Source organism: Phalacrocorax carbo, chromosome 6, assembly GCF_963921805.1.
Source record: "Phalacrocorax carbo chromosome 6, bPhaCar2.1, whole genome shotgun sequence".
NCBI classification, from domain to species: Eukaryota; Metazoa; Chordata; class Aves; order Suliformes; family Phalacrocoracidae; genus Phalacrocorax; species Phalacrocorax carbo.
The window spans coordinates 26,251,248-26,276,243 of NC_087518.1; the positions used below are offsets into that span (position 1 = coordinate 26,251,248).

Genomic DNA, 24,996 nt, shown 5'->3' on the forward strand with positions numbered 1-24,996 from the left:
AATGATTAAATAGTTCATTGCTGCACAGAACAAATACCTACTGATTTTAATAGGTTTTTGTCGTGGTTCAGCCCCAGTCAGCAACTAAACACCACACTAAACCATGACAGTTTGTTAACGTACCTGATTGATTAACATACAAGGAATTATATACCAACAATTGGACTAGAGAAATGCATTTTTAAATTTAAGATCCTTTATGATTACAGATTCTAATGCCGTATTCATATGGGTGCTCGTTCTCGTGGTTTCATATTCACTATAAGCTGCAGAACAGACTCAAAAACAACCCAAGCCTTCCTATTTGTAGTCAGCAGTCCTTTCCCACAGAATCATCTCCTGGAAACTCCTAACATTCTATTCCTATTTTATTAAACCAATTTTGAAGTCATTCAGTGCTAAGTTATTATGGCATATTAAAAACTGGAAATAGCTACTTTCTTCAGAGTCTAGTCATGCCTTCTGACAAGGATATTGCCAACAGATACTTATCACTGCCCACCAGCTAGAGGTTACTACTTCCATCTCCTGTAGTTCTGCAGATGGAGATTGTGATAGTGTTCAGTCATCTGATTCAGGCTAAGTCGAACGCAAAGCTCTGACTGGCTATCACTAGGAAGAGAGGGAGGGATGACAGCTGACAGTTTTGTCTTTAACTGATAGAGCTGCTTGAAAAGCAGGGATCTGTCTGTGAACTGAAAAAATAGCATCCGCACAAGAGGATTTCAGCTTTCAAAATGGTTTAGTTAAATCAATATTCTGCTGCTTACAAGACAAATGAAAGTAGTGCTGTCACTTTTGTGGTAACCACAGGCAAACATAGCTCCGGATCATGAGATTCAGTTAAACAGAGTATGAGGTATGACATTATTTTTCCACTTGCACTAGGATTTCAGTGTGAAACTGAAAAAATAAACACACTGCACTAAGAAAAGCCAGGAGGATAAAGTATTTTGCTATTTTGGCAGCAGAAAAATCATTTTATACATATCTGTACATATGTATATATATGTATATGCAAAACAGTGGAATAACAAGACTCTAGAGGAGACTTTTAAAATGCATGGTTTAGTACAAGTAGGTCATTCTTTTCTTTCTAGAAAATCTTAAGTGGGAGCACCAAGTGAAAGAAAAAGTAATCTATTCTGTGCATGTACATGTGCTTCAGAAAGACTACACTGTGCCACCAGCCTACTGACATTTGAAGAAGAAAATCAAGAAAGAGTTTAAAATAGCTGAAGAAATTTTAATATAAAGATTCAGATGAACTTTGTGAGTAGAATCTTATGTCAAATGAGCACTGTATATTGCAGAAGAGGATGAGTTAGTCATTTTAGTTTTGACACACTCACTTAGCATATCCAATAATTTTCAGTTAATGCAGATGATATAGCAATTAAAAAAACCCCAAAACACCATAAACTATGCCCATAGTAAACAGTTTGATGTTCCAGAGCACAAAGTCCATTACAGTTCAAATAGCATAAAAGTTGTGACAATTTAATACCGAGTATCACTCTTTCAGTGTTATTTTTTTAAAAAAGACTTGAAAATTTGCAGCAATGAAAAGCTGAATCCTATGTCTATTGTTTTATTGCTATGTTCTAATCTGGAAAATTTTTAAAACTTTCAGTAAAAAGGTAGAAGGTCATTGATGGCGTACTATATATGTACTGCATGAGTATTGCATCAGTGTAACTTTCAGACGTGAGCAAGTTAATTAAGCCCAGATATTTGTTAAGCACCCAGCCCAGCAGAGCAGCAAACCACATGCCAATTGATTTCTATGACAACTTCATAGAACAAAAGTAGGGTTTGTTGATGCACGTGGGTCCTCAGAAACAAACTTCCTAGATTTTTAAGCACACGTCCCGAAAGAAAGATGAGAGCACCATAGGTAACCCTGCCCAAATTTCTGTTACATTCCAGAGTGTACAGAGAGGGCAGCTGCAGAAAAAAGGAGCAGGCCTCCTGGTGACATTTTTAGGATGAAGAGGAGTACACAAGATATATAATTACACACCCCACTTCTATTCTATTTCCCAATACAGGTACGTAGTTACTAAGAACACACTTACAAAAAACTAAATTGCTGTATTAATTCTTTCCCAGTAACCTGTGTTTCTGATATAGAGAGGGAACTGTGGAAAGACTCAGAAAAACCAATGACCCTCAGGTGGACTTAGCGTATCAGCTTTCTGCAGAATAAATAGACTATGTCAGCTCAAACTTTATATACTCCATGATGAAAAGTTACTCAAATTGTAAGTGTTGACCATATCTGAAGTTTGTATGTGAGGGGTACAACTGAATTAAGGACAATATTTAAATAATGATTTTAACTGCCTTTAAAGAAAGAAAACCTAAAAGCCCTCCAAATCCTTTCTTGTCTGTGAAATTATTAAAGAAAATACAACACAATCTCTGTTGTAGTCCTGACAATAAATTTTCTGCTGGTCATTTTAGAAAATATGTCAAATTAAGAATTATTAGTTTTGGGAAGCTATTTTGATCTTTAGGTATTAAAATAGTGACAAAATTTTAAAGCTAACATAATTATCAGATCTTACTTATCATCCTTCTTGCTGATACAGAACATTGTTACATATTGCCAGTGAAGTTTCCAAAGCAACCCACAAATACATATATCTTTATACCTTACTTTTAAAAGATTGTCTGATACATCCTCCTAAAATTCTAATTGCACCAATGTAGGATACTGATCTGATCCAAGATAATCCAGTTAAATGGAGGAAGTCATCAGAGCACCATAAGAATAATCATCATAGTTAAGGCTAGTGATGATGTTGGTACTAAGAATCATTTGACACCTATGAAAGGATATTCTTTTGGGTACAGCTAGTACTGGTAACGTGCTATAATACGGATGCTTGAATAGTATAGCAACCAACTCCTGACAGCTAGATATCCACCTTAAACAGATAGTGTGGAAGATAACCTTTGGTGAAGTAGAAGGAAAACGGGAAGAGTGGATCAGAGAATACAAAAAGGTTAAGATGACCTTCAAATTCTTGTACTTGTTTCAAGTATTTTATTAGGTGAACTTGGGATTTTTTCAAATAATGTTTACTTATCCTATCTAAAAACATTTCCTGTGTTTCAGACACAGCTTGAAATATGTAACTGCCAACAGCAAAGTTGTTTTTTTTTTTTTTTTGGAGATGTGTTCTCAATGTGGTGAATCATTTACACAAAAGAAAGAAGAAAAAAAAAAAGCAGAAGGAACTAACTGATTTGTCTGTCGTCTTTCCTGTCAAGATCGCCCTCGCCTTGGCTTTGGTCAGAGGGAAGGACTTTATGTATGAGTCATACAAATGCTTGGCAAGTGCTCGTAGATCAGCAGATTCAGGGTTTAACTGGTCGATGTCGCTGGAAATCTCTGCCAAGAGCTTCTCCTTCTCCGCTTGTGGCATTCGCCCAAACCTGATGGCTGAAGAAGAAGATAAGCAATTAACTATAGCTACAGTTGCACCTAAAAAAGCATAGTTGAATAACTTTTTATGTCACCTTTTGTTTTGAGCTCTTCAAATATTTATTAAAACCATACTTCGGCAAGTAAGAAAAAGATTTTCTCCAGTAATATAGGGAAACCAGCTGAAGGGCTTTAAAGAAATTTAAAAAAACAACTCTCAAAGAGGAAATAATTTATGTGCCCAAACAGTAAGATTACAATATCTTGCTTGGAAATGCAAAACTATTGTCAGCTCACCTGACAGAGTTGTTGAAAACCACTGATTCTACCTGCAATGTAAATAAAATGTAAAGAATCTTTAAGATATTAAAATACTGTTTGTTTAGGGTAGGAACCACCATTCAGTCTTGTATTATTGTTTTGGACAAATCACCGTATGGATCTCAGATTCATTTGTTTAGAAACAAAACACTCACATGTCTTGTAAGAATAAATTTCTAAATAGTTCCACAGGAATGAGAAAGAAGGTTGTGCAGGGAATAAAAAAAGCCAGAAAAGGCTGAGTTCTCCATGGTAACTATATGTGCATGCAGTATTGAAAGAACAGGGAACAGTTCTACTGAGTCATATGATCTCACAATTGCTCAATACCAACGTAAGGCAGGCTTTAAACCTCTTACTTTTACACCTATGTACTTACTATCCAAGACACTGTTTATTCATATGGGGACTGACTTGGAAAATATTTCAGATAAGCCATCAAGATCACATCTGATCTATCATATGGTATTACAATAAACAGAATTTAATTTATTTTATGAAAACAAAACAGAACAAAAGAGCATCAAACAAAAAAAAACAGAAGCAAAAAATAAAGGTTTACATTTTTGCCTTAGGAGGAAATAGAAATATTATAAATATTTTTGCAGCGGTAAGTGTCTTCCCTGGATAAAGTAAAAGTGCAGGTAAGATTGTACATATGAATGATTATACCAGAGATGTTTATTTTGGACATGACCAGCCACTTTCCCTTTATGAGGATGCTTACAGCATGCTGATAGAAAAAAAAAAGACACTTTTTTTCCCAAGAATAATTGTGTCAAAAAATAATAAACCCATATGTCATATATTATATTTACTGGTCAGTTCTCTTATTTTATGGCTGTAGAAACAAGGTGGGTTTTTTTTACAACTGTACTACATTTCTCTTTCAGCAAACTTAGTGTCCGAATGATGCATGCTATATATTTCCTATTTGCTTGGGTATTCTTAGAGTTAACATGTCAGAATAAAAATCATCATGAAAGGACACCTCGATAAATAGGTACAAATTAACATATTCTATTTTTTTTCCCTGAAAATATCTGTTGCTTATAATTTTTCAATATGAGAAATTTTGAATAATTTCCAGCTGATATTTGTTTTGGATCATATACACCATCTCATATATATTTTTTTTCTCTCTCATGGGGAACACTAAGTATTGTTAATCAGCTACTAAGAAAAGTTTTCAGAGACATGTCTGCCAGCCCTCCTTATTTCTGAGAGCAAAACAGAAAAATTATTAAGTTCATTTTAGTTTATATGGCATACTACAATGGCTCAAAGAGACTGACACCATCCTGTAAAGAAGCAATGTGAATGGATGAACATGTAATGTTAGTGATGTATTACTATCAAACAAAAGGAGAGTTCATGTTTGCACTTAGTGTAACCTAAATAAAAAGATGAAAAAATTCAGCATAACTACAAAGGAATTAATTCAGCTACATATGCTTCTATGAACAATGTGAATCAAGATCATTTTGATATTTTCATTTTGCAGCTAAAATGGATTCTCCCACTATTAAAAATTCTTATCTGTAGTTAACACAAATCCTTTGAGTTTTTTTAAAAAAACATGCATGGATGTTGATAATACTAAACCCACGATACTAATATCTGCATTTTAGACATTCTTGAAGATGTAAAATGAATGAAGTGTGAAGCATTTAAGGAAGTAAACAGAGTGAAAACTCACTGAGAATATTTTACAGGATTCACAAATTAATTTTTTTTTTGTGATGCTTAAGGACTGATTCAATAAAAAGAATCAAACTGCTGTCAATGTAGTAAAGCTAAAATATATTATTACATAAGTATTGTAAGCAGTTGTTACAAGACAGGAAAATATAACTAAAATGTGGGGTCAAGAAGGTGTTAAAAAATAATATAGCTAATAAAACTGTTAAAGGTTAATTAAAAGTCCATGTTGAACAGTGTGGCTAGACACATTAAATTCGTATTTTCATATTATGTTCTTCACTAAATCTCGGTTCAGATTTAATGTTAATTTAATATTTAAATTTGTGACATTCATAGGATTATGTTTTATGATTCATTTGTCCAGTTTTCAAATGTGCATTTTGCAATAGCTTAATCTATAGAAAAAAATCTTGTGATACTTTTATGATTCTGATTGGGTTAATACTATTAATATTTCATTTACTGTTAGTAGTTCTAGAGTAGATGCCTTCTTTAACTCATAATTTATTTTTATTTTGCTTGTGAGTGTGATACTTATTATCCTGAAACGTGCTTTGAGATCTCTGCATGAAGAGTGCTATAAAAACTAAATATTATTCATTACTTTACTATTTGTTTCAGTACTCCTCCCTGTTGGAAATAGATCTAATTTTTTGTTTTCATGTGTTTGACAATTTGTATAATTTCTCTATATACAGTCAAAACCTCTGTGAACATTAATGTTAAATCAGAGCATTATCTTCACTGTGGTAAATTTTATTAATGCAAGCACCCTTATGTATAATCTATTTTGGAGTTAAAACCCAAAGACACAGAGGAAGACTATATGAAATGATACAGGATTAAAGCTGGATAGAAACTTGCTATATGTTTTTAAAGAATATTTGGCATAGGTTTGGCACGGGGCCTCGTGACTCTAACTTTTCTACTGAGATTATATTCCTGGTTTCTTTTTTTAAAAAGTTTAGTTTAAATTCCTATTGTGTAAATGAAAAAGGAAAAAAACCCACAAACAACAAAAGAAAGGAGTACAACTGCCTAAGGTAATATTGAATTATATAGCAAGTCTTAAAATGCTGAGATTACTTTGAAAGAAAATTAGCACATGCTGTTATATGGTAAACTACGTTAAAAGCATTAACTTCTCTTCTTGAATGTTTGCATGCTGCATTCAGAATTGAGTTAGATATAACAAACAAAGCTCACTCAAAGCGCAGAAAGCTATTACGTCAATGTCAAATCAGTCTAAACTACCCGTTGTTATCAAAGAATGCACTAGCTGATTAGCTAATCAAAATGTTATAGCAGGGGGTTATCTCCTACTGGCCTAAAACACCCATCCTTGATTTAACAACCCAAGTTGAGAGGGATTGCCAGCTATCAGATCACATGTCTACCAGTTCAGCAAAACAGCCCCTAATATTAGCAGTTTGCATTTAGTAGATAGGACCAGGTCTTCTAAATACATGAACTGACTTCACTTAAGAATAGAAATAAGACCTTACTGTTTTCTGTACTATATAAATCCTTAGGGTGTATCTTGTTGCCTGCCATCATAATATCAGACTTTTACACAAAATAATTCGGCAATAATGAAATCCCTCAGGACTCTCATAATATTTTCTTGTGTTTAGTGTGTGAAAACTGCGCTTGAAATAAAGGTTGTTGCACATCTTTATTTTTATATGGATTGTATGTTTATTAGCAAACTATCATTTCCACATGTGTTGGTTTCTTTCTAAATGTGTGTTTGTAGGATGGATTAATAGCAGTGGATCTTTCATGATCTTTCATTTTAAACGCTGTCCCTATTCCATGAAAATATCTGTCTTGGAAGATTTTTGATGTAATACATGAATTATGAGAATGAACTTTCCTAAACAAAAGGTGATCGGGACCCAAAAGTATATTTTAAATATAGCAATTCGTTAACAACCTAAAGTTAGAGAGCTGTGAATCAAACATTCCTATCTTATAATTTGATAGGCAAAAGGATAGTTTTAAAATACTTCTTAATGTTTAGAATATATTTTATAAATATTATATTAGTTGCAGCAAGTGCTGTTCAATGTTTATTAGCATTGCAGGCAAAATTTGGGGTAAAGTTCAATTTTGTGATACTACCCTAGTAGTTTCCATTTGGAGAAGTCATTGACGTTGTCTTTTTCAGGGGACTGAGACAGAAGTCAGGGAGAGGTCAGGCAGGAGGTTTACAGAAGGAATTTGGAAAGTAGGATTTTGGGTGAGAGGAGAAGTAGGAGGGATTTATGATACTTGGAGAAGTTCGGGTGGAAAAAGGAGAGTTCACAGGGTGGATAAGAGTTCACAGCATTTCTGGTGGTTGAGGAAAATTTCAAGGATGAGCGGCATGACTTTCTCCCTTTTCTGTTTCTTTCTCCAACTCCCTCCTGTGACCCTGACCTCATCTTCTATTTCCCTGGACCACTTATCCTCCTTGCTACTCTATCTTCTCACTCCTCCATTTACCCTCACAGTAGGCCTTCTTTACGTTCTGGGAAGCTAGGATGTGGATCAAGGCGGGATCCAGGAAGGGCAGGTACAAGCCAGCGAGATGGTATAAGAGATCTGGAAATATGGCTCACTGCTCATGCTGCAAGGGTGGAAAGGGTTCAGGTGGCAATTTCTTTCACAGTAATAGAAGACTGTGCAAGTTTGGGCATGTGCCTGCAGTATGATCTCTGTCTCTTTCCTTTGGCAGTTATTTCTTTTACTTGCATTTACAGTATTCTCCAAATGTCATTGATATGAACCCAATAGTGAATATAGTAAGACACTACATGCTACATTATATTCTTTGCCTTTCTGTGGAAAAACCAGAATATTTATCCTTACACCACATTTTATGGCTTGGAGAAGCCACTATGATTGCTTACAGGCTATTCTGTGTAGCACTCTACTATTCTGATTGTCTAGATTATTTTTGAGCATAAATCCCCAGATAGTCTAGAAACACAGTTTCTTACACTAGAAAACACAAGATAGAGCAAGGGAGGATACCTGCCTGAGTTTACTGGAGGCATGTACCCAGATCGAGCAATTCACTGCTCCCAGAACTGATAAAAAAGACAAATTGCCATGTGTGCTCTTTTTCCCATTACAGTAGTTGGTTCTATATAAATAGTACTTTGAGTAGAAGAGAGAAAAAAAAAGGCATTTCTAAAATAAAAGAACCAAGCCTCTGCTTAGTGATACTTCAGAATACAATCTGAGCAGACAAGGGTTAAGGGAGCAGCACTGTGGCTAGAGAAGGAAAGGAAAACAATATTCAAAGCATGAGAATACTACTGTCTTTTTCAAACTTCACCAAGTGGTGTGTAGCATTTATATGTGAAAAAATGTGGCTGTAGCTGCTGTCTCCTTGCATTCTCCATTTTTCTAAGTGCCCTATTCATTTTGTAATAATATATCTATGAAGACAGTCATAGACTGGAACCCTCAGGCACATATAATCCACATTCTGATTCCAAGCATTTAAAATTTGGATAATTTCACTACCCAAATGGGTGAACTTTAATCTGTGGATGTAACATAAAAATATGTCTCAGTGTCATTGGCAATATCCAGTGTTGCATTTCTGCATGCTTCTTTATATAGGCCTGTGTCTTCAAAGGTGAAATTTAGTTCTTTTTTATAAATTTGTTTGTCTATAAATGATGGAGGAACAAGGGTGTTGTTTCATGAAATGTAAAGTAACCAGAGTGGGCATAGAAGGCAAATGTAGAAGCCAACACTGGAATATAAACTCTACTAACTCCCTGTTAGGTGAGCTCATGGTGAGAGGAAATGGAAGCATTCCTTCAAGCCCTGGGACAAAAGGCTGTGCCATTTCCCACTCCTCTCTATGCCCCCCCCTCCTGACTCCCATAACTATGGCTCCTGGTAGTGCCATAGATTCTGCTTTGGCAGTGGCTGAACAGGAAAAAATAAAAGGCAGGTGAAATGTTGATTTTAGAAATATTTTTTGTGCCCTTTGTGTTGCTAAGCCAGAGAGAACAGTCTTTGCCTTCCTCTTCTTGATAGAACTGCACATGGTTCCCATTGACATAATTGGAAGCCGTGTTGCTAGGTTATGAGAGAATTTGGCATGCACCTTGAAAATAATAAAACCTCCTGAATTACTATAAAAATACCCACAGTAGCATTTCAAAATTAGATTTATTTTTAAGCATTACTGTTGCATCCCAGGAACTTGAAAACTGTATTTTCTATTAGCAAAACTTTTCCCATACCAATTTACATTCACTGCGTGTATTAGCTTCGCAAACCACAGTTAAGCTTTCCTCTTGGGGACAGTACGCTCATTTTTTTATATTGAAAATAATGAAAGTTCTAAAAAAACCACAGAGAAATTATTTTCCCAGTCATGTTTGCAATTCTTTACCCTTAGAATTACATAAGTCTCTATGTTATGACATTTAATTCCTGTTTTTACTCAACATTGCCAAAGCAAGGCAGCAAAGAATCTTCCTTATGTCTTTCTGTCCAAACATTCATCAGTAAGTATTTCCACATGAATTGATATGGTAATTTTAAAGTTCAGAGGGACTTTCTTCTGAATTCTATGCAAGAGAGCAGTATCATGATATAGTAATGCTATCTGCTTACCTACTGCAAAGGCGGCAATCACAGTGTAAAGAAACAGAAGGCTCTAGATGTTAAAGCAGCGCATTCAGTGATCATATTAATGTTTCATGTTATTTTTCAGATGAAACATTATTGTTTTAAAATACACTATATGCACTTACCATTATGTGACATTCCAACAGCAAGGCATTTCTGAAATCTGCAGTATTGACATTTATTTCTGCTTTTCTTATGGATGCGGCAATTAAGATCACACCTGTCATAAATTAGCTTTAATCTGATTGTTCTTCGAAAAAAGCCCTGGAGTAAACATAAAAGTATGGAAAATGATGCAAGAAACTGCCAGTGTCATCATCTTGCTTCTTTATACATACAAAGCACCTTTCTGTATACACACTGAAACTAACTTCGTTTTATACAGATTTCCAAAGGAGGCAAGGCTTATGTGATTATACTGTGTGCCTATCAGTGTGTTCCTGTTCTGATTTTACTAGCCACTTTCAACCTAGGTTTATATAGGGGTAAAAATCTCATAGAGCTGGGGAAGCTTATGGGAGTCAATGGGGTTTAAAGAACACTAGGGACGTAAGTTAGTTGAGAGCTCTACAGACGTGCTGAGCAGGAAGAACACTAAGCCAAAGGGACCGAAGCTCCATTTATTCCACTGCTCATTGGACAATTTGTTATAAATTGAATGTGAAATTTTCAAAATTTAAAGTTCACTACCAATGTAGAAAATTTTTTAGAAATCACAACTAACCAAAAATTCTGCCAACAGTAGTTTGATCTCAAGTAAATAAAAGAAGTTGTGGGTTATCTGTTTGTTTTGGTTTTGTTTCGCAACTAAGTATTTTTTAAATCTTTTTCAAATATTATTTTCCTTTTTGAGCCTGAGTACTTAAAAAGAATGTATATCTTTCATCTATTCTATCTCTTTGTTTTTGCAAGATGCTGAACTAATTTTGCAATATTTATTTCTGGGTTCTATTTTCTAGGTTGCTTTATTTTCTAGTTTATCTCAATTTTTTGGATATTACAAGTTTGCAAAGTACATTGGCACGTGAAAAATCCAAAAACTTGGTGCCAAACTCATGGAAATTATTGTACAGAAGTCTTATGAAGTCTTATAGATAGAGAAATCATTATGGAAGTTCACAATTCTGTATTTTTTACAGTTTAAAGATGCTTTCTCCGATCACTCATAATAAATTAATAATGTTTATCCAAATTTATCATAATTTTTCCTTTGAACAATTATTTTTTCCTCACAGCGAATGAAAAAACCCAAAAGCATAATGCCAACTCTTATTTATATAATTCACTGTAATTTAAGTAATCAACAGCATACTTATTGTTTTATGTGTGTTCTTCAGTGCTACAAATTTTATTTAAGCTCTGCATTGGATCTATCCTATTAGTTATTTCCCTCAAGATATTGAAAATAGAGAAAACAGGAATTTCACCTTAAAATCTGTAATATTTTTCTTTGAACTCAGTGAATTATTATTAATCTCTTCTCTGGCATTTCTTTTCTCATTCTTGAGGATGGTCAATTTTTACACCATTCATTTGTCCTTTATGTGTTATAAACACTAAATATCACTGACAATAAAAAAAAAAGCTGATGAAGTTCTAAAGCAGAAAGCCACATTCTTTAATACCATTAGACTTCTCTGTAGTGACCTAGAAGTGTGTAAACTGGGTAAAGAAACTCTAATCAATCAGAATAACAGAGTCTGAATTTTAAATTGCTCAGAATATCAAGCTTTGGAGTTCTAAATTGCTCAGAGTATCAAGCATGAGCCTGCTTTTGCGGTGTTCTATGAATTCAGATTCTGCAAGTGACCTCCAAGACAGCAGGAATGAAATATAATTGCATAATTGACAAAAGTAGAAGAAATGCACTGAAATTAGTATTACAAATCTAATAATGGTTACTCAACCAGTAACATAACTGATCAGTAACATAAATAATAAAAAAGAAAATTATAGTTTAAAAAAAATCCCACTTATTAAGTCATAAAGGATATGCAGTATATGTGGAACAATTTACTTAAAGACCTAAAACTTCTACAAAGCACAGATCTCTGATTTTACCAAGTGAGTATTCAGAAGAAAATAGTATCATATCTTACTTGAGAAAAAATACAGTTGTGACAACTTACCTTACAGCCCTCACATGCATGCACACCATAATGAAATCCAGAGGCCTTGTCCCCACACACACGGCATTCAATAGCCATAAGGGAGTTGGAAGACTCCTCATGAGGTTTATTGTACAACTGAACTTTTTCTGAAAAATAGGGTGGGGAAGGAGGCTCCATTTTGATTGCACCTGTGTATAGAGAAGATTTAAACGATAACCTCAAAGTATAATTAAATATCGAGAAGAAGCAGCAAGGAATAATCACAAGCAATCACAGTAAACAGATTCATGGGTCTTTCACAACACAAGAAGAGTAGTAAGCAAAGGATGTAAAGGGATGTAAGCTGTAGGCAGCTACTTCACTGGCAGTATATAGGCTGGAAAACCTTGAAAAAGCAGATTCTGATGTAGGAAGTGTATTATGAATTTAGTTTCCAGCTCTGTAGTGTGGAATGTTTTGAAGATATGGATGTTAAAAATTTACGTATGGAAACCGCATACTTGAAAGGCCTTAATTTTCTCAGTATCTAATCTGGTTGTATTACTTCAAGGTGTACAGAACTACTGCAGGGAGATGGTCTGGAGTTTCTAACCTAGTCTAAAAAAATATTTAAGTATCTATTAGACCTATATGTTGAATAATATATTATTGGATAATATAGATATTGGATAATATAATACTGGATATTTAAAGAAATTTAGCTCTCTCCTGGGGAACACTGTTCAACTTTGGATGCAGTTTAGAGATTAATTTTCTCTTCTGAAAGTTTCTAATTAAGGGAGGAATTTGTAATATTGAACATACTCAACCAACCAAATGTTATCTCTTTAAATCAGTCATTACTGGTCAGAAGAAAGCTGTGACATTTGACACTATAACATTACATCAGATCATGTCTCAGGAATGATGTGACAGACATAGTATTACAATAAGGGGAATGTTTTTTCTTTTCCAGACTGGCTACCCTATACAAGCTAGAAAGTTTTCTTTCCTATATAAACTAGGAAGAAAGAAGAAAAGTGGAAAATTATCTACATAAAGACGAAGAGGATTTATCCTACTTAACTCTACTGCACTCTCTAGCTTGTTGTTAAAGTGCAATAGACATTTCTAATTAAACAAAAGAAAAATAAGTTATTAGCTGGAAAAACGTCTTTTAATTCATTTCATAGGTAACCCAGAAGTACAGAACACCTGCTTATCTGTACAACCAAAATTAAATACCACAATTTTCCTAGCAAGAATTCCCTGAAAGAATTCCTGTACAGATTACTACAAACAAAAGTGATGTCACATCTAAGTAGGCTAAGTGGATCTTCAAAAAGGTTCCAGACACAGCAACCTGACATTTCCGCTTTAAGCAGGAATGCAGTAACAACTTATTTAAGAATAGGTCACTTCCTTTCTTAAAAGGAGAGTTCTGTGTAATTTATTTTTTTACTGTAACTGGTGAAAGAGGGGTATTTTTTAATTGTATATAAATAATACTAGCCCACGAAGCTCCAAGGCTATGCCTGCATCAGGCATACAATTTACATGTTTTATATGTATATGATAAAAGTCACACCAACGTTGTGACTCAGATATAGACAATATTTCTACTCCGTCAGTTTCTTAGGCTGTTTGGAGTGTGAAAGCTACACATATTAAAAATTAATATGCTATGTGAGCTGGGGCATTTTTTAATGTCCAGGATATTTATCCTACATTGTGTGCATAGAACTTCAAAGGACAATTTCTACATGAGATACATGAATAGGAGACTGGAGGTTTCAGAAACAAATGGTGGGGTTCTTGTGTCTAATAAAAAGTGTTTAATGTTATTTTAGATACTTTATCATACGTTGGCTAATCTCAAACTGCTGCTCTGGAAGGGTGAAGGTCTGCTATATGTATTCAGTCTTCTCTATCTGCTCAGCAAGAATATCTTGTGGACATCTTTGATGACGCAGGGTACTAGCATTTAGGCATCCAAATACCTTTTGCTGATAGTATGCTTTCCAGAGAATGAAGCAAAAGTGAACATGAAGGAAATACTAAAAAAAAAATTTAAAACATACTTTGGCAATCCTGGAGCTTGATATCATATTTATAATCAATGCTTGTCTGATCAGTTCTTGCAAGAGGAATATCTTCATAGTGTGGTGAAGAAATGCTTGAAAAATCAACAGTCGTAAATGGCTTTATGTCAAAGGAATGTGTATGATCATCCATCGCAGACAGATCCACTGGACTAATTCCAAAATTAATGGGCCAAAACGGCATTTCTGTGTCAACCATTGTAATCCCTGAAAACAAAAAAACAGAAACATTTTAAAAGAAGCTAGTTATCTCTAATGAGTTGAGGCCCGAGCTGAGGTCCAATTGTCTCATGTCCAAAGGATTGAGATGCAAATGCACAATCAGGTGTGGATTTTAGGGGAACGATTAGTCCCCATCTATCATTTGGCTTGAGTTTGTCACCATATAATGCATTAGGCTGCGTAGGAACATTGCATGGATAACACTGGGCAGTTAACCCAGCTTTGAGGTTCTTAGGAAGGCCCCGACGTCTCTTGTCATAAAACCAAATGAGATGTACTGGCAATCAGGGCTCAGGCTAACCTTAGAACAGAATGGCTGTCTTAAGTATGCTGCTAAACTGAACTGATCTGAGCCGTACTTCAAAAGGCAGCAGAGAAAACCAGTGGGCTCAGAGGACAATGGTTCAGTTAGATGAATAATTCACAAAATATGTATTGGAAAAAGAACCATCTAAATAATGATGAATGGCCAGATGAAATATAATTGCATTTTAATAGTATGTTTTATAGCACATTTATGTGCTTTAGTAAGCATGCAAGGCATTAAAAAAAAATTATGCAAAAATAAAGTGGCATAACTGAAAAAAAATTTTTACTTTTCTTTTTAAACATGACTTTAATTGTATCTCTCAATAGCATGCATATGAATAAAATTAGAAGTCTTCCACAATTAATTTTTCAGTTTTGCAAACTCTAATCATCATTCTTCCCAAGTGCCTGAAAATCTTAAGGTGTTTTATATTAAGAAAAAAAAAGTAGTTGATATTAAATAGTGGTGATTTCCCTCCAATTAACCAGAAATATCTGAACTTTTCAGTCATTCAAGTATGTCAAACGTTTTATCCCCAAGTCTTAAACCTGAGGCTCAAGGAAATTTAATTTATGATATTTATGATTTACCAAATTCCATATGTATTTATAGAGATCTTGAAAAGCAGTAAACAAATAAAAAGCTTCAATCTGCAAAAATCTTCAGCAATTCAAGTGAATTTAGACTGAGATATAAAATGTTTTTCCAAGTCCTCTTCTGACAGTTAACTGAACCAAAATCCATGATTTAGACGTATTTCAACTATGGAAAAGTTTGTAAGTAACAGTATGTATAAAACACTCACTGTTTTATAACTAGGTTCTGTCTTTAGTTTTCCTTGATTTATAAAAAGAACATTCTAATCTAAAAATAGAATAGGTGTTACGGAACTAAAATAACTTGGTCACTTTGGCTCTTTAATTTGGACTTTAGACCCAATCAAGTATGTGGCCTTTAACCTCTAGATAAAATGAGCTTTGATTTGATCTACTTTGAATAAAAACTACTCCATCCCACTGCCAAAACTGTTGTTGCAAAATGAATATAATGGAACAGACCTGCTCTATAATTTTGAGATCATCATTTGTTTTGACAGGCCTACAGGTAAGTAAAACAGTGACTGTCCTCCCCATCAACTATGCTGAAGCGCAAAGGTAGTAATGGCTAGAAATGCTTACAGTTCTCTTAATCTTTCCTCAGAAAAATCATGGTCATTCTTTGGCCTTTTAGAACTCACAGCACAATGCTTTAGTTCTTCTACCTTGAACATTGACAACAAAGGTTGTAAGATGTCTTTCTTATTCTTAAATTTCAGATAAGAAATTCTCATTGCAGTGGGAAAAAAAGAGATGCTACTCTATCCCATGCTGCACAACACACGTCGCCCCTAGTAGAACAAAAAAGGAACCTATAGCTCCTTCATACTGCCACTCCTATTACTACACGACTGATAAAGTAGAGTCCTGTAAAGCAAACAATATTTAAGGGTGAACTGTTGGCAACGTTAGCCTATTGGTCAGCCAGACATCTACCTTCCCAAAGGCTTCAGCCATTGGATGGCATATAGAGTCTCATGTTATCCTTAATGAAAGTAAAATGTGCCTATGAGCAAACAACAGAATTTCTAACTGCCACAAGTCAAAAATACCTGGTGAAAGTACATTATGGGTTGTCAGAGTACCTTGGTGTTATATACTATCTTCCAAATAGTCAATTTTTGTGTAAGGATGAAGTGCAAATCCCTGGCCATGAACACTGAGAACAGTCTTCCTTAAACAGATTTCCAAATAAAAAAGTAAAATAAAATAGACTACTTCTCAAAAGTCCTTTTTTGTAATTAACCAGACACATCTTTAAAAAAATAAAATAGAACCAACAGACATCTGATATTTAAACATTGGCTTATATGTCTCTAAGCAAGTGACACTGAGAGTTATGTCCTCTTTGTATCTGGAGGGCTGCCTCAAGGCTGAAGAAGAATAATGCCTACAGGCATGGTCCTGGTTATAGCCAAAGTCCATAAGACTCAATAAGCGCCAGTGCACCCATGAGGTTACTGTGTGGCTAAGAAACAACTGCAGGCAAGCATGTCATCAGAAAGCAGGAGGACTCACACTGACAGCAGCCCTTGCACAGACACCTCCCATGCACTAGAGAAGCAGCTGAAGAGGCTTGAGTACATGCTTAAAGGCAAGTGCAAGCTTAAGTCACTCACTGAATAGAGATATACTTAATCACTTCCCTCTGATATCAATTTTTGTATTACACACAAGGGAGATGTTAAAATTAAACAGTTTTCCTGTATCACCCATAAAACCTCTATTAAAATATTTTTACAATCTTGAGATGTTAACACTTTGTGTTTTCCATTTAAAAGGCTTCAATTTGCAAACCAGTGTGAGCTAAACAGCAAGTTAAAGTTAGTCTATATTTCTTATGAAAACACAGTGAATGACTGTGATGTTTTGGAGAATTTGATTATGTATAACATGACTATTTCTATGAAATTCCTGAACCACTGTAACACAGCGAGTGCATGAAATTCACTATGTACAGATATACTACAGTTTAGAAAGACTCAGAGGTCTGGCGTGCTAGGCTCAGACTCCAAAATCTAAGAGGGTATAGCAATTCCTTAGCAGGAATCTTCTGCTTTCACAGTCAGCACAGCTAACTTGTTTCAGCAAAGTCAGCAGAGCAGTTTCATGGTAAAAAAATTTCTAGCTTAGAACTGTGATGATTTATATTTTTATTAAGTTTTAGAAGAAGCAAAATTAAAATAAATAAATTTAAAAAGTAATCTGTCATTTTAATCACCTAATATGAGGGATTGTGTTTCATGCATGCTGGGTTTGCCTTACTAATTGTTTTTTTGTTGTTATTGTGGTATTTTTATTTTCTGTGCATCTGTTCATATAACCCACACATTCTGTATGCTGGGAATAGAGGAAATAAAAATGCCAAGATTACACTGAAGAGCAAAACAGGGGATTGTGGGTGCACCTATCAGCTACTACAGGTCACAAAGTAATTCCATTTTATGCTACTCATATTTCTGCTCTAAGGTAATAAAATCTGGAATCAGCTGTCATTTACAATTCTTGAAGCAAAAGCCTATAAACTACACCCCTTCCAGAGGTTAACATCCCGTGACTAGTAATATCAATTCTTCTGATCTTCAGGCAACTAAGAAGGCTTTACTAAATTGTTCCACTACAGAAAAATATCTACTTTTAGTTTTGAAAAGTCATAATTTTGTCTATAATTTCATCTAAGATGTCCTCAAAGCTACTTAGCAATAATACTATACATATACACATATACATAAGTGTGTATATCTGAAGTCTGCTGTTATAGTATAAGATTCTGACATGGTAAAATGCCTTAAGTAGACGGGATTTACTCAACATAAAAAGAGGTTTGCATGTACATTTTTTACTGCTTTTCTTCCATTGAAAACCGTTAACCTTGGCTATATTGTAAATCTAAATTGTCAAGGCTGTAGCTCTGTACAATTTACATGAATTTAATTTCCACTCTCAGTCTAGAATGAACCTAGGAGGGCTCATGAATGTATAACTTTTAAGCTAACCACAGCTGAGAAACATTTTGCCTCTCAGGCCTCACAGTTAAGGAGGTAGATCTCTTTTGAGGAATGTACCATTCTCCATCAACAGCACCACATGACAGGATAAGATGGGTGTTTATACGCATGTGTGTCTACATGATGAGAGACGGAGAATGTGTGGCTTCTACCTAATCTTGGCTTTCTTCATTTCTACATAAAATAAAGCAAATTCTATGCTTCCCCAGCTGTAGGGACTATATTTCTACTGCTTACTATGATGTCTGTGCAAAGAGGTGGTAAAGGATTATTTTCTTACTATGTTTAATGACAACAAAAGGACTAAAATATTTTACTTTCTCTCATTATGCACATATTCCTGATCTGTTTAGTTAGGGAAAAGAGAAAAAAAAGCAGCAGCAGCAGTGTGACCTGGTACACAGATATACCCATCAATAGCTATTTTTCAAAGATGCCAGTAAATTCAAAGATGCTAAAGGAAGATGTCAGTGCAGTAGATTCTGTACTGTAAGTATATCTAAGGTCAAACCAATCACAACACAGCTGTTTTGTTCTTCTTTCTCTATGTCCGGTTAACAAGATGCATATTACAGCATTTCTTTATACAACAAAACAGCTAGGCATCAGTGGTCCCAGATGAAAATTATTAATAAACATTTCTGCATTATGAGAATTTTTGGGTTTGCTCAAGTTTTGGATATAAACATCAAAGCATTTCATTACAGCTTTAAAGTTTAAATCTTCACATATGACTGCTAAGTCTTAGTCGAATTCTGGATGTCCTGTTCAATTTAATAAAATTTGCTATTTTACTGGAAACAAAATTAATTTTACTGTTCAGAATAATTTATAAGTACTAGAAAGAAGAAAAGTTTTTATGTGCTAGTTTTATTCTTGCATTATTGAAAATGTGAAAATTGTTCCTATGTTTAACAGTTTACAAATATTTCTATTTTGCATGTAACTTTACTTGATTTCTGCTGTGTATTTTGTCTTTTCCCTCCCCATAAAAGATAAATGCCAACACTTCACTCTGAAAAAAAAATAATTGTAGTCTTCTCCTGGCTTTCTAAAAAAAAAAAACCAAACTAAAACCAAACCCCAAAAACCAAAACAACCCCACCAAAGCATAAGTCCAACCAATAGACCACTCCAGAGCTCTTCCATATAACTCACACATGCTCATGTGAGATCCAGGTAATAAAAACATAACTGACATTGGTTAAAAAGATTTTAATTTGCAAAAATCATTCTCAGCCACCAAAACACTACACAGGATAGTAGCAGAGATGCTATTAACATAAAGTCAGATGAATATGCTTTAACATTTTACCATCAAAAAGACCAGAAGTGAAAGAGAGAATGCTTTTGAGATATGAAACAAATTGTTGTAACTCACTTCACCTGCATTTAATCTCATGTAGCCAGCTAAGTATTATCTACAAGGAAGTAAAAGAAGGCACATGAAATCAGTTGATACACGTATGTATTGGCTATCAACCGTAGTGACAGCTTACAGTTAGTTAATCTGGTCCTGATTGTGAGAACTATCTTATCATTAAGTTACTTCATTCAGTAAAAATTGTAAATTGAATTGATTTCCAATTCATAAGAAAGTTATTCAGTACATTTTTATATTAGGAAGACATAAAATTACAGAAGAGATTACCATGGTATGAAAAACATCTTGGATCACAAGCTACTCTTTACCATAAACACTGCCTGTGCTTAGTTAACTTGAAAGGCCTGTTGCACTACATTCTAGACATGCTCTTTCCATACAAAACTACCAAAATATGGCCCTAGAGGTATTTAATGAAGCAACCAGAACATCCTAACCTCATACGAGTTACAGAAAATCAGAAGAAAAAATAAGTAGTTAAAGCCTCTCAGCTTTGAAACATAACTAAAATCAGGGCAATGGTATAGTTATACTACATGGACAGGTATAAATATGGACAAATATATACATGATGTAAATATTGCTTTTTGGTTTTTGTTGTTGTTGGGTTTTTTATTAAAACATAATTCATGGAATAGTTTGATTTCATCTCATGTACAAATGTGTCAGCGTTAGTCAAGTAAACTATGCAAGCGCTGCACAACTTAATGGGACTTTTGCCAGTTAATTCAAAGAAGGCTTAGACCACCGCTGAGATAATGTCATACATACGTTGGTTAAGATCACACAACCATTCCTAGCTTTTAAGAGAAATTTAGAGATGGTGAAGGGTCAGCTTGATATCCCCATATATTTATTTATCTACTTAAGAGGAACAGTAAAATGTCTTGTGTGTGCCTTGCAGAAACACATCTACCCTAAATGATGGCACCACACCCACTGAATTCATTGATCTTTTTGACTGTTGTTCTTAAAGTTGTTGAAGTTCTTGAAGAACTTCATTGATCTTTTAGAAGACAATACTGCAAAAGGACTATAAGACAAAGGACAGTTGTGTGAAACAATTACATTCCCCTTTTAATAACTCAGTTCTTTCATTGCCCGTGACACAGAAATTCTGGCAACGGACAAGTGGTTCGAGCCGAAATTTTCACCAGTGCTGTTTTCATGTCCTAAATGTGAGGCACAGGGTCTGGTGATACACTGTGTTCAGCAAGTGATTAACTGATGTCTCTGGAAGGTGGAGATGGTCATCAGTTCTAGTAAGACTTGGAAAAATGGTATAATTTTGTCCTATTCATTGTTATTCTGATTATTTATTTAGAGAAAATTGCATCATCTTACTGCATTTATTTTTCCGTGGAGAAAAAAAAAGGTGCTAATATTTAGACTTCTGTCTCAGCTCTCCGCTTGTGCAGTAAAAGAATATTACCTTTACCCCTCCTATTCTTTGTGTTATCATTAATATGGCAATCTTCTTCAGCAGGGATGGTATTACTCTACAATTTTTCATATTCCTGATTATGTCTGGGTACAATGAAGCTTAAACTAAGCTTAAAACCTTTAGGAGATACGTTCTTCAATCATGAAAATGATATAGTTTTCATTCATAGTGTCTGTTGTTATAATGGACTTTATCTAATAGACAACATCTGCATAAAAAAAAGGTAATTTGGTTTTCGATAAACCAAAGTATGTGAATTTTTTCTGTACTTCAAACAATGACTCAAAGCTTTTGGACATAGTCCATGGGATACATTAAAACAACTACTGTATGGTTTGCAGGTTCTTGAATCTAACAACCATTCCTTAACATAGGAGTCCTTTGTGTTCTGTTGCTGCAGAGTCGGCAGAGGGAGCACAACATAACTAAAAAAAACTTCTTTCCAAGAACTCTGCTGACATAATCAGTGATGCTCTTAAACAAACAAACAAGCAAAAGAGTACATAAAAAGAGCCTTGTTGGCTGATACCCCCAATGCCATGTTTGACAAAATCAGTAAGCTTCAAACTGTGGCAAGAAAAAGCAACATAACAAAAAGCTATGAAGACTTACTTTAAAAATTCCATTACAGAATTTTGCATTAGTAAGAAACAGAGATAAAAAGGATTTTTCCTTTTTATCTCTGCACATGTTCAAAACATCGGTATAATTCAGGGCAGAAGTTGTTTCATTTATGTGATGATGCATGCATTGAACAATATATTGGTAGGACTTAAAATAGTTATCCAAAGAAGTCTTTTTCCAAGCAAATTACACACTAGAAACCACTATGATTGTGGGAAAAGGACCCAGGCTTACTTAGGCAACTGGTAGAATAAATATTGACAATTTTTTGTATTGTCAATTCAAACGGTTTTTGAAAACTCAGTATTGCCTTTTAGCATTCCTACCCTATAACTGTGTATTGTATCAGGAATGAAAGTACTTCTGCATGCACCTTGGAGTCAAGCACACTCCTGCTTGTGCCACTGTCTCAGTAGACCTGCTATTTTTCTTTTCAAGTATGAATTTATCAAAAAATATTTACAGGAATGGGAATTGAGCTGACTGCAGAACAAGAGAACAAAACTTTTATGGATTTGTTTCAATTAGAGAACTCTAAACTAAAGCTCCCACCCCCCCTTAATTTAACTGTAAAAACAAAGCAAATACCTAGTGTCCTCTAGCAATTGTTGAATGTCAAAATCAGCTCCATAATAAGTGGCTTAGTGAAGAAGTAAGTTCATACATGAGTTGGTGCACTGCTTTCAATGTCAGCCCTGATTCCAAGCACAAGATGAAGACAGTAGATAAAGTTTTTTACTCTGTTCCTCATATCCAACCCTCAAGCCATCTAAACATGGCCCAAAAATGAACATGTCTATTGGGAAGGATACCTGACAATACCAAAAAGATGTAACATAGACAATATAATTTTGAAAGAATGGGAATAAACATTCCATGTCTAGTGGTTTTAGACAAAATGGTTTTGTTACATCTTTAAGCAGTGGAGGAGGGATGTATTGCCACTGCAGCAGGGTGCAGCCAACAAGCACACCTCAGGGTTAATCATTGAGTGGGAGGGGTATAAGCTTATGAAAGTCTCCTTTTACAGTCTGCTGTACTAACCTGCAGAACCAGCACAGGGCCAAAATTTTGATAGAAAAAAAAAATCAATATGCTGGGCTTGAGTGGAATGTTAAGGGTGTGAGAGCAAACCAGATACTTCCAGGAACATCTTGAAACACTACCACCAGAGGCAAGTTTGTGTCACATCTCCACAATGCAAACTGTGGAGGAGTGTTGAAGACTGGTTGGCTTAAGAACCAAGCTGAGAAATCCAAGTGATGTACTGTGCAAGGGCTGCAGAGAACCGTGTCACCGAGATCCTTCAAAAAGCCAAATAAAAAGTAAACCCATTCATCCTCTCAGCAAGGCTGCACAGGAAAACATGAGAAGAAACTTAAATGGTGTAAACCCAAACACTTGAAAAGGCCAAAAGCAAGCAACTTATAAATCAGTAGGAAATGTATTTTATTCCTATAACTGAATTATAACTACAAGCTGTGGTCACTAAAAGCATAGTCCATAAAATTTACTACAATGTTTAGGAGATAGCTGCTAATAGAACCAGGAAAAAAAAAAGCCATTCAGGGAATAATAGAGCTATTTAATTTAAAATATATTTTCTATTCTGTGCCTATGAAGTTCACACAAAATGGTAAATGACCTGGGTTCTTATTTGAAATAGCAGCATTTTATACCCTTGAAGCAACATAAACCATTGTCAATATAAAGGCAAATGAGAAACAAGCTCAAAATATGCCACAGGCTACTCAGATATGCTACAAATTCTACCATTCTATTTTAATTATTTAATGTAGGGTTTGTTGCATTCTGAGACTGGATAGGTATCAACGAAACTTTAAGTTATTTCAGGATATAAAAGAAATTGATTGCAAGGCTGTGCTCAAATAAAGGCCTAAATAGGAATTGAGAATATTGGACGATGGAAGATAGTTGCATAAGGAATGCTGATTTATATATCTGAAAAATTTCATAGACCAATAGATAGCTCAGATCTAAGAGCAACAGCACTTCAAAATTGTAGAGAACATAACTACAAAATTCTGGAAATGACATGGTGTTGGGCTCCTAGTGGTAAAAGGCTGACTGCAATTGAAAGTGTTCTACTACTGGCACAAGACTGACAACACTGGGCTGTAGAGATAATTTCTAGTCTGTTAACTCAGATTCAAACTTTGTGGGAGAGGACCCTCAAATTGTTCTTAGAAATACCTGAGTAGAAAAACTGCAGTTTTATAGTTACAGGCAGCTGCAATCCGTGCTTTCTGAGGTGCTATGTATTGAAACTAGAATTAATCCTGATGAAAGGCTTATCTTCCAAAGCTTTTTGTTCAAAAATGTCTTAAAAACACCTCCCATTCTTCAAAATAGAAATGATTGTTATTTTGTTCCATTGAACTAAAAAAACCCAGAAGCATAAAAATCTGAAAAATAGGTATCATCAGATTGCTAATACAAAAATCAAAATAAATGTCTACAGAATTATAATAGGCAAAGATCATACATCACTATTTACAGTATGCCTACTTGCATTAGTAGAGCTCAAATGTGGATCATTTTGGTTTTGAGCGATTTGAGGAAACCAAAAACAAACAACATGTCTCTAACTTGCACTGGCAATAAAACTATCTCATGACATAAAATGTAGGCGTTACTCTCTATGAATCATTGTGATTCAAAAAAGGATACCAATAGATAGGCAATGAATCACATTCAATTTTGTAATCAGAAAAAGCTGGCTTCTTAAGAGAGACCTTTAACCTCTTTGGCAAAGCATAATAACTAAATGTGCCAAGCTACTAAGGAGTAGGCCTTCTCTTGTCATGTAAGTGGCCTCATAAGACTGAAGGAAGTAATTGATATTAAAATATACAGAAACATGCTGTGTTGTATACAAGATAGCAAAGCTTTATCAACTCGAAAGTCGCAACACAATTCAATTGACAAGAGCATTAACATTCTCAGAACTGTACTTGGTTCCGAGACTCAATGAACCTTTTATTACTAGCATTTATTTACACTGGGCAGACTTCGTATTACTCGGTTGAGTGAAAGCTTTACTAACTACAGGAAATTCATATAATTCAAACACTTCATGTTTCTGCAGCTTAACCT

At 34.7% G+C, this 24,996-nt stretch overlaps 1 protein-coding gene across 3 annotated transcripts in view; it reads right to left on the reverse strand.

Moving 5' to 3' along the window:
- PPARG (peroxisome proliferator activated receptor gamma) overlaps positions 1 to 24,996 on the reverse strand; it is a 61,181-nt gene that overhangs the window by 12,261 nt on the left and 23,924 nt on the right. For all 3 annotated transcript variants that reach the window (XM_064454346.1, XM_064454347.1, XM_064454349.1), the window contains exons 2-5: positions 14,271 to 14,498; positions 12,229 to 12,398; positions 10,225 to 10,363; positions 3,252 to 3,451 (exon numbers count right to left, since the gene is read on the reverse strand). In XM_064454346.1, coding sequence (XP_064310416.1) covers positions 3,252 to 3,451; positions 10,225 to 10,363; positions 12,229 to 12,398; positions 14,271 to 14,490 — 729 coding nt within the window. In that variant the 5' untranslated portion in view covers positions 14,491 to 14,498. The remainder of the gene's footprint in view (positions 1 to 3,251; positions 3,452 to 10,224; positions 10,364 to 12,228; positions 12,399 to 14,270; positions 14,499 to 24,996) is intronic.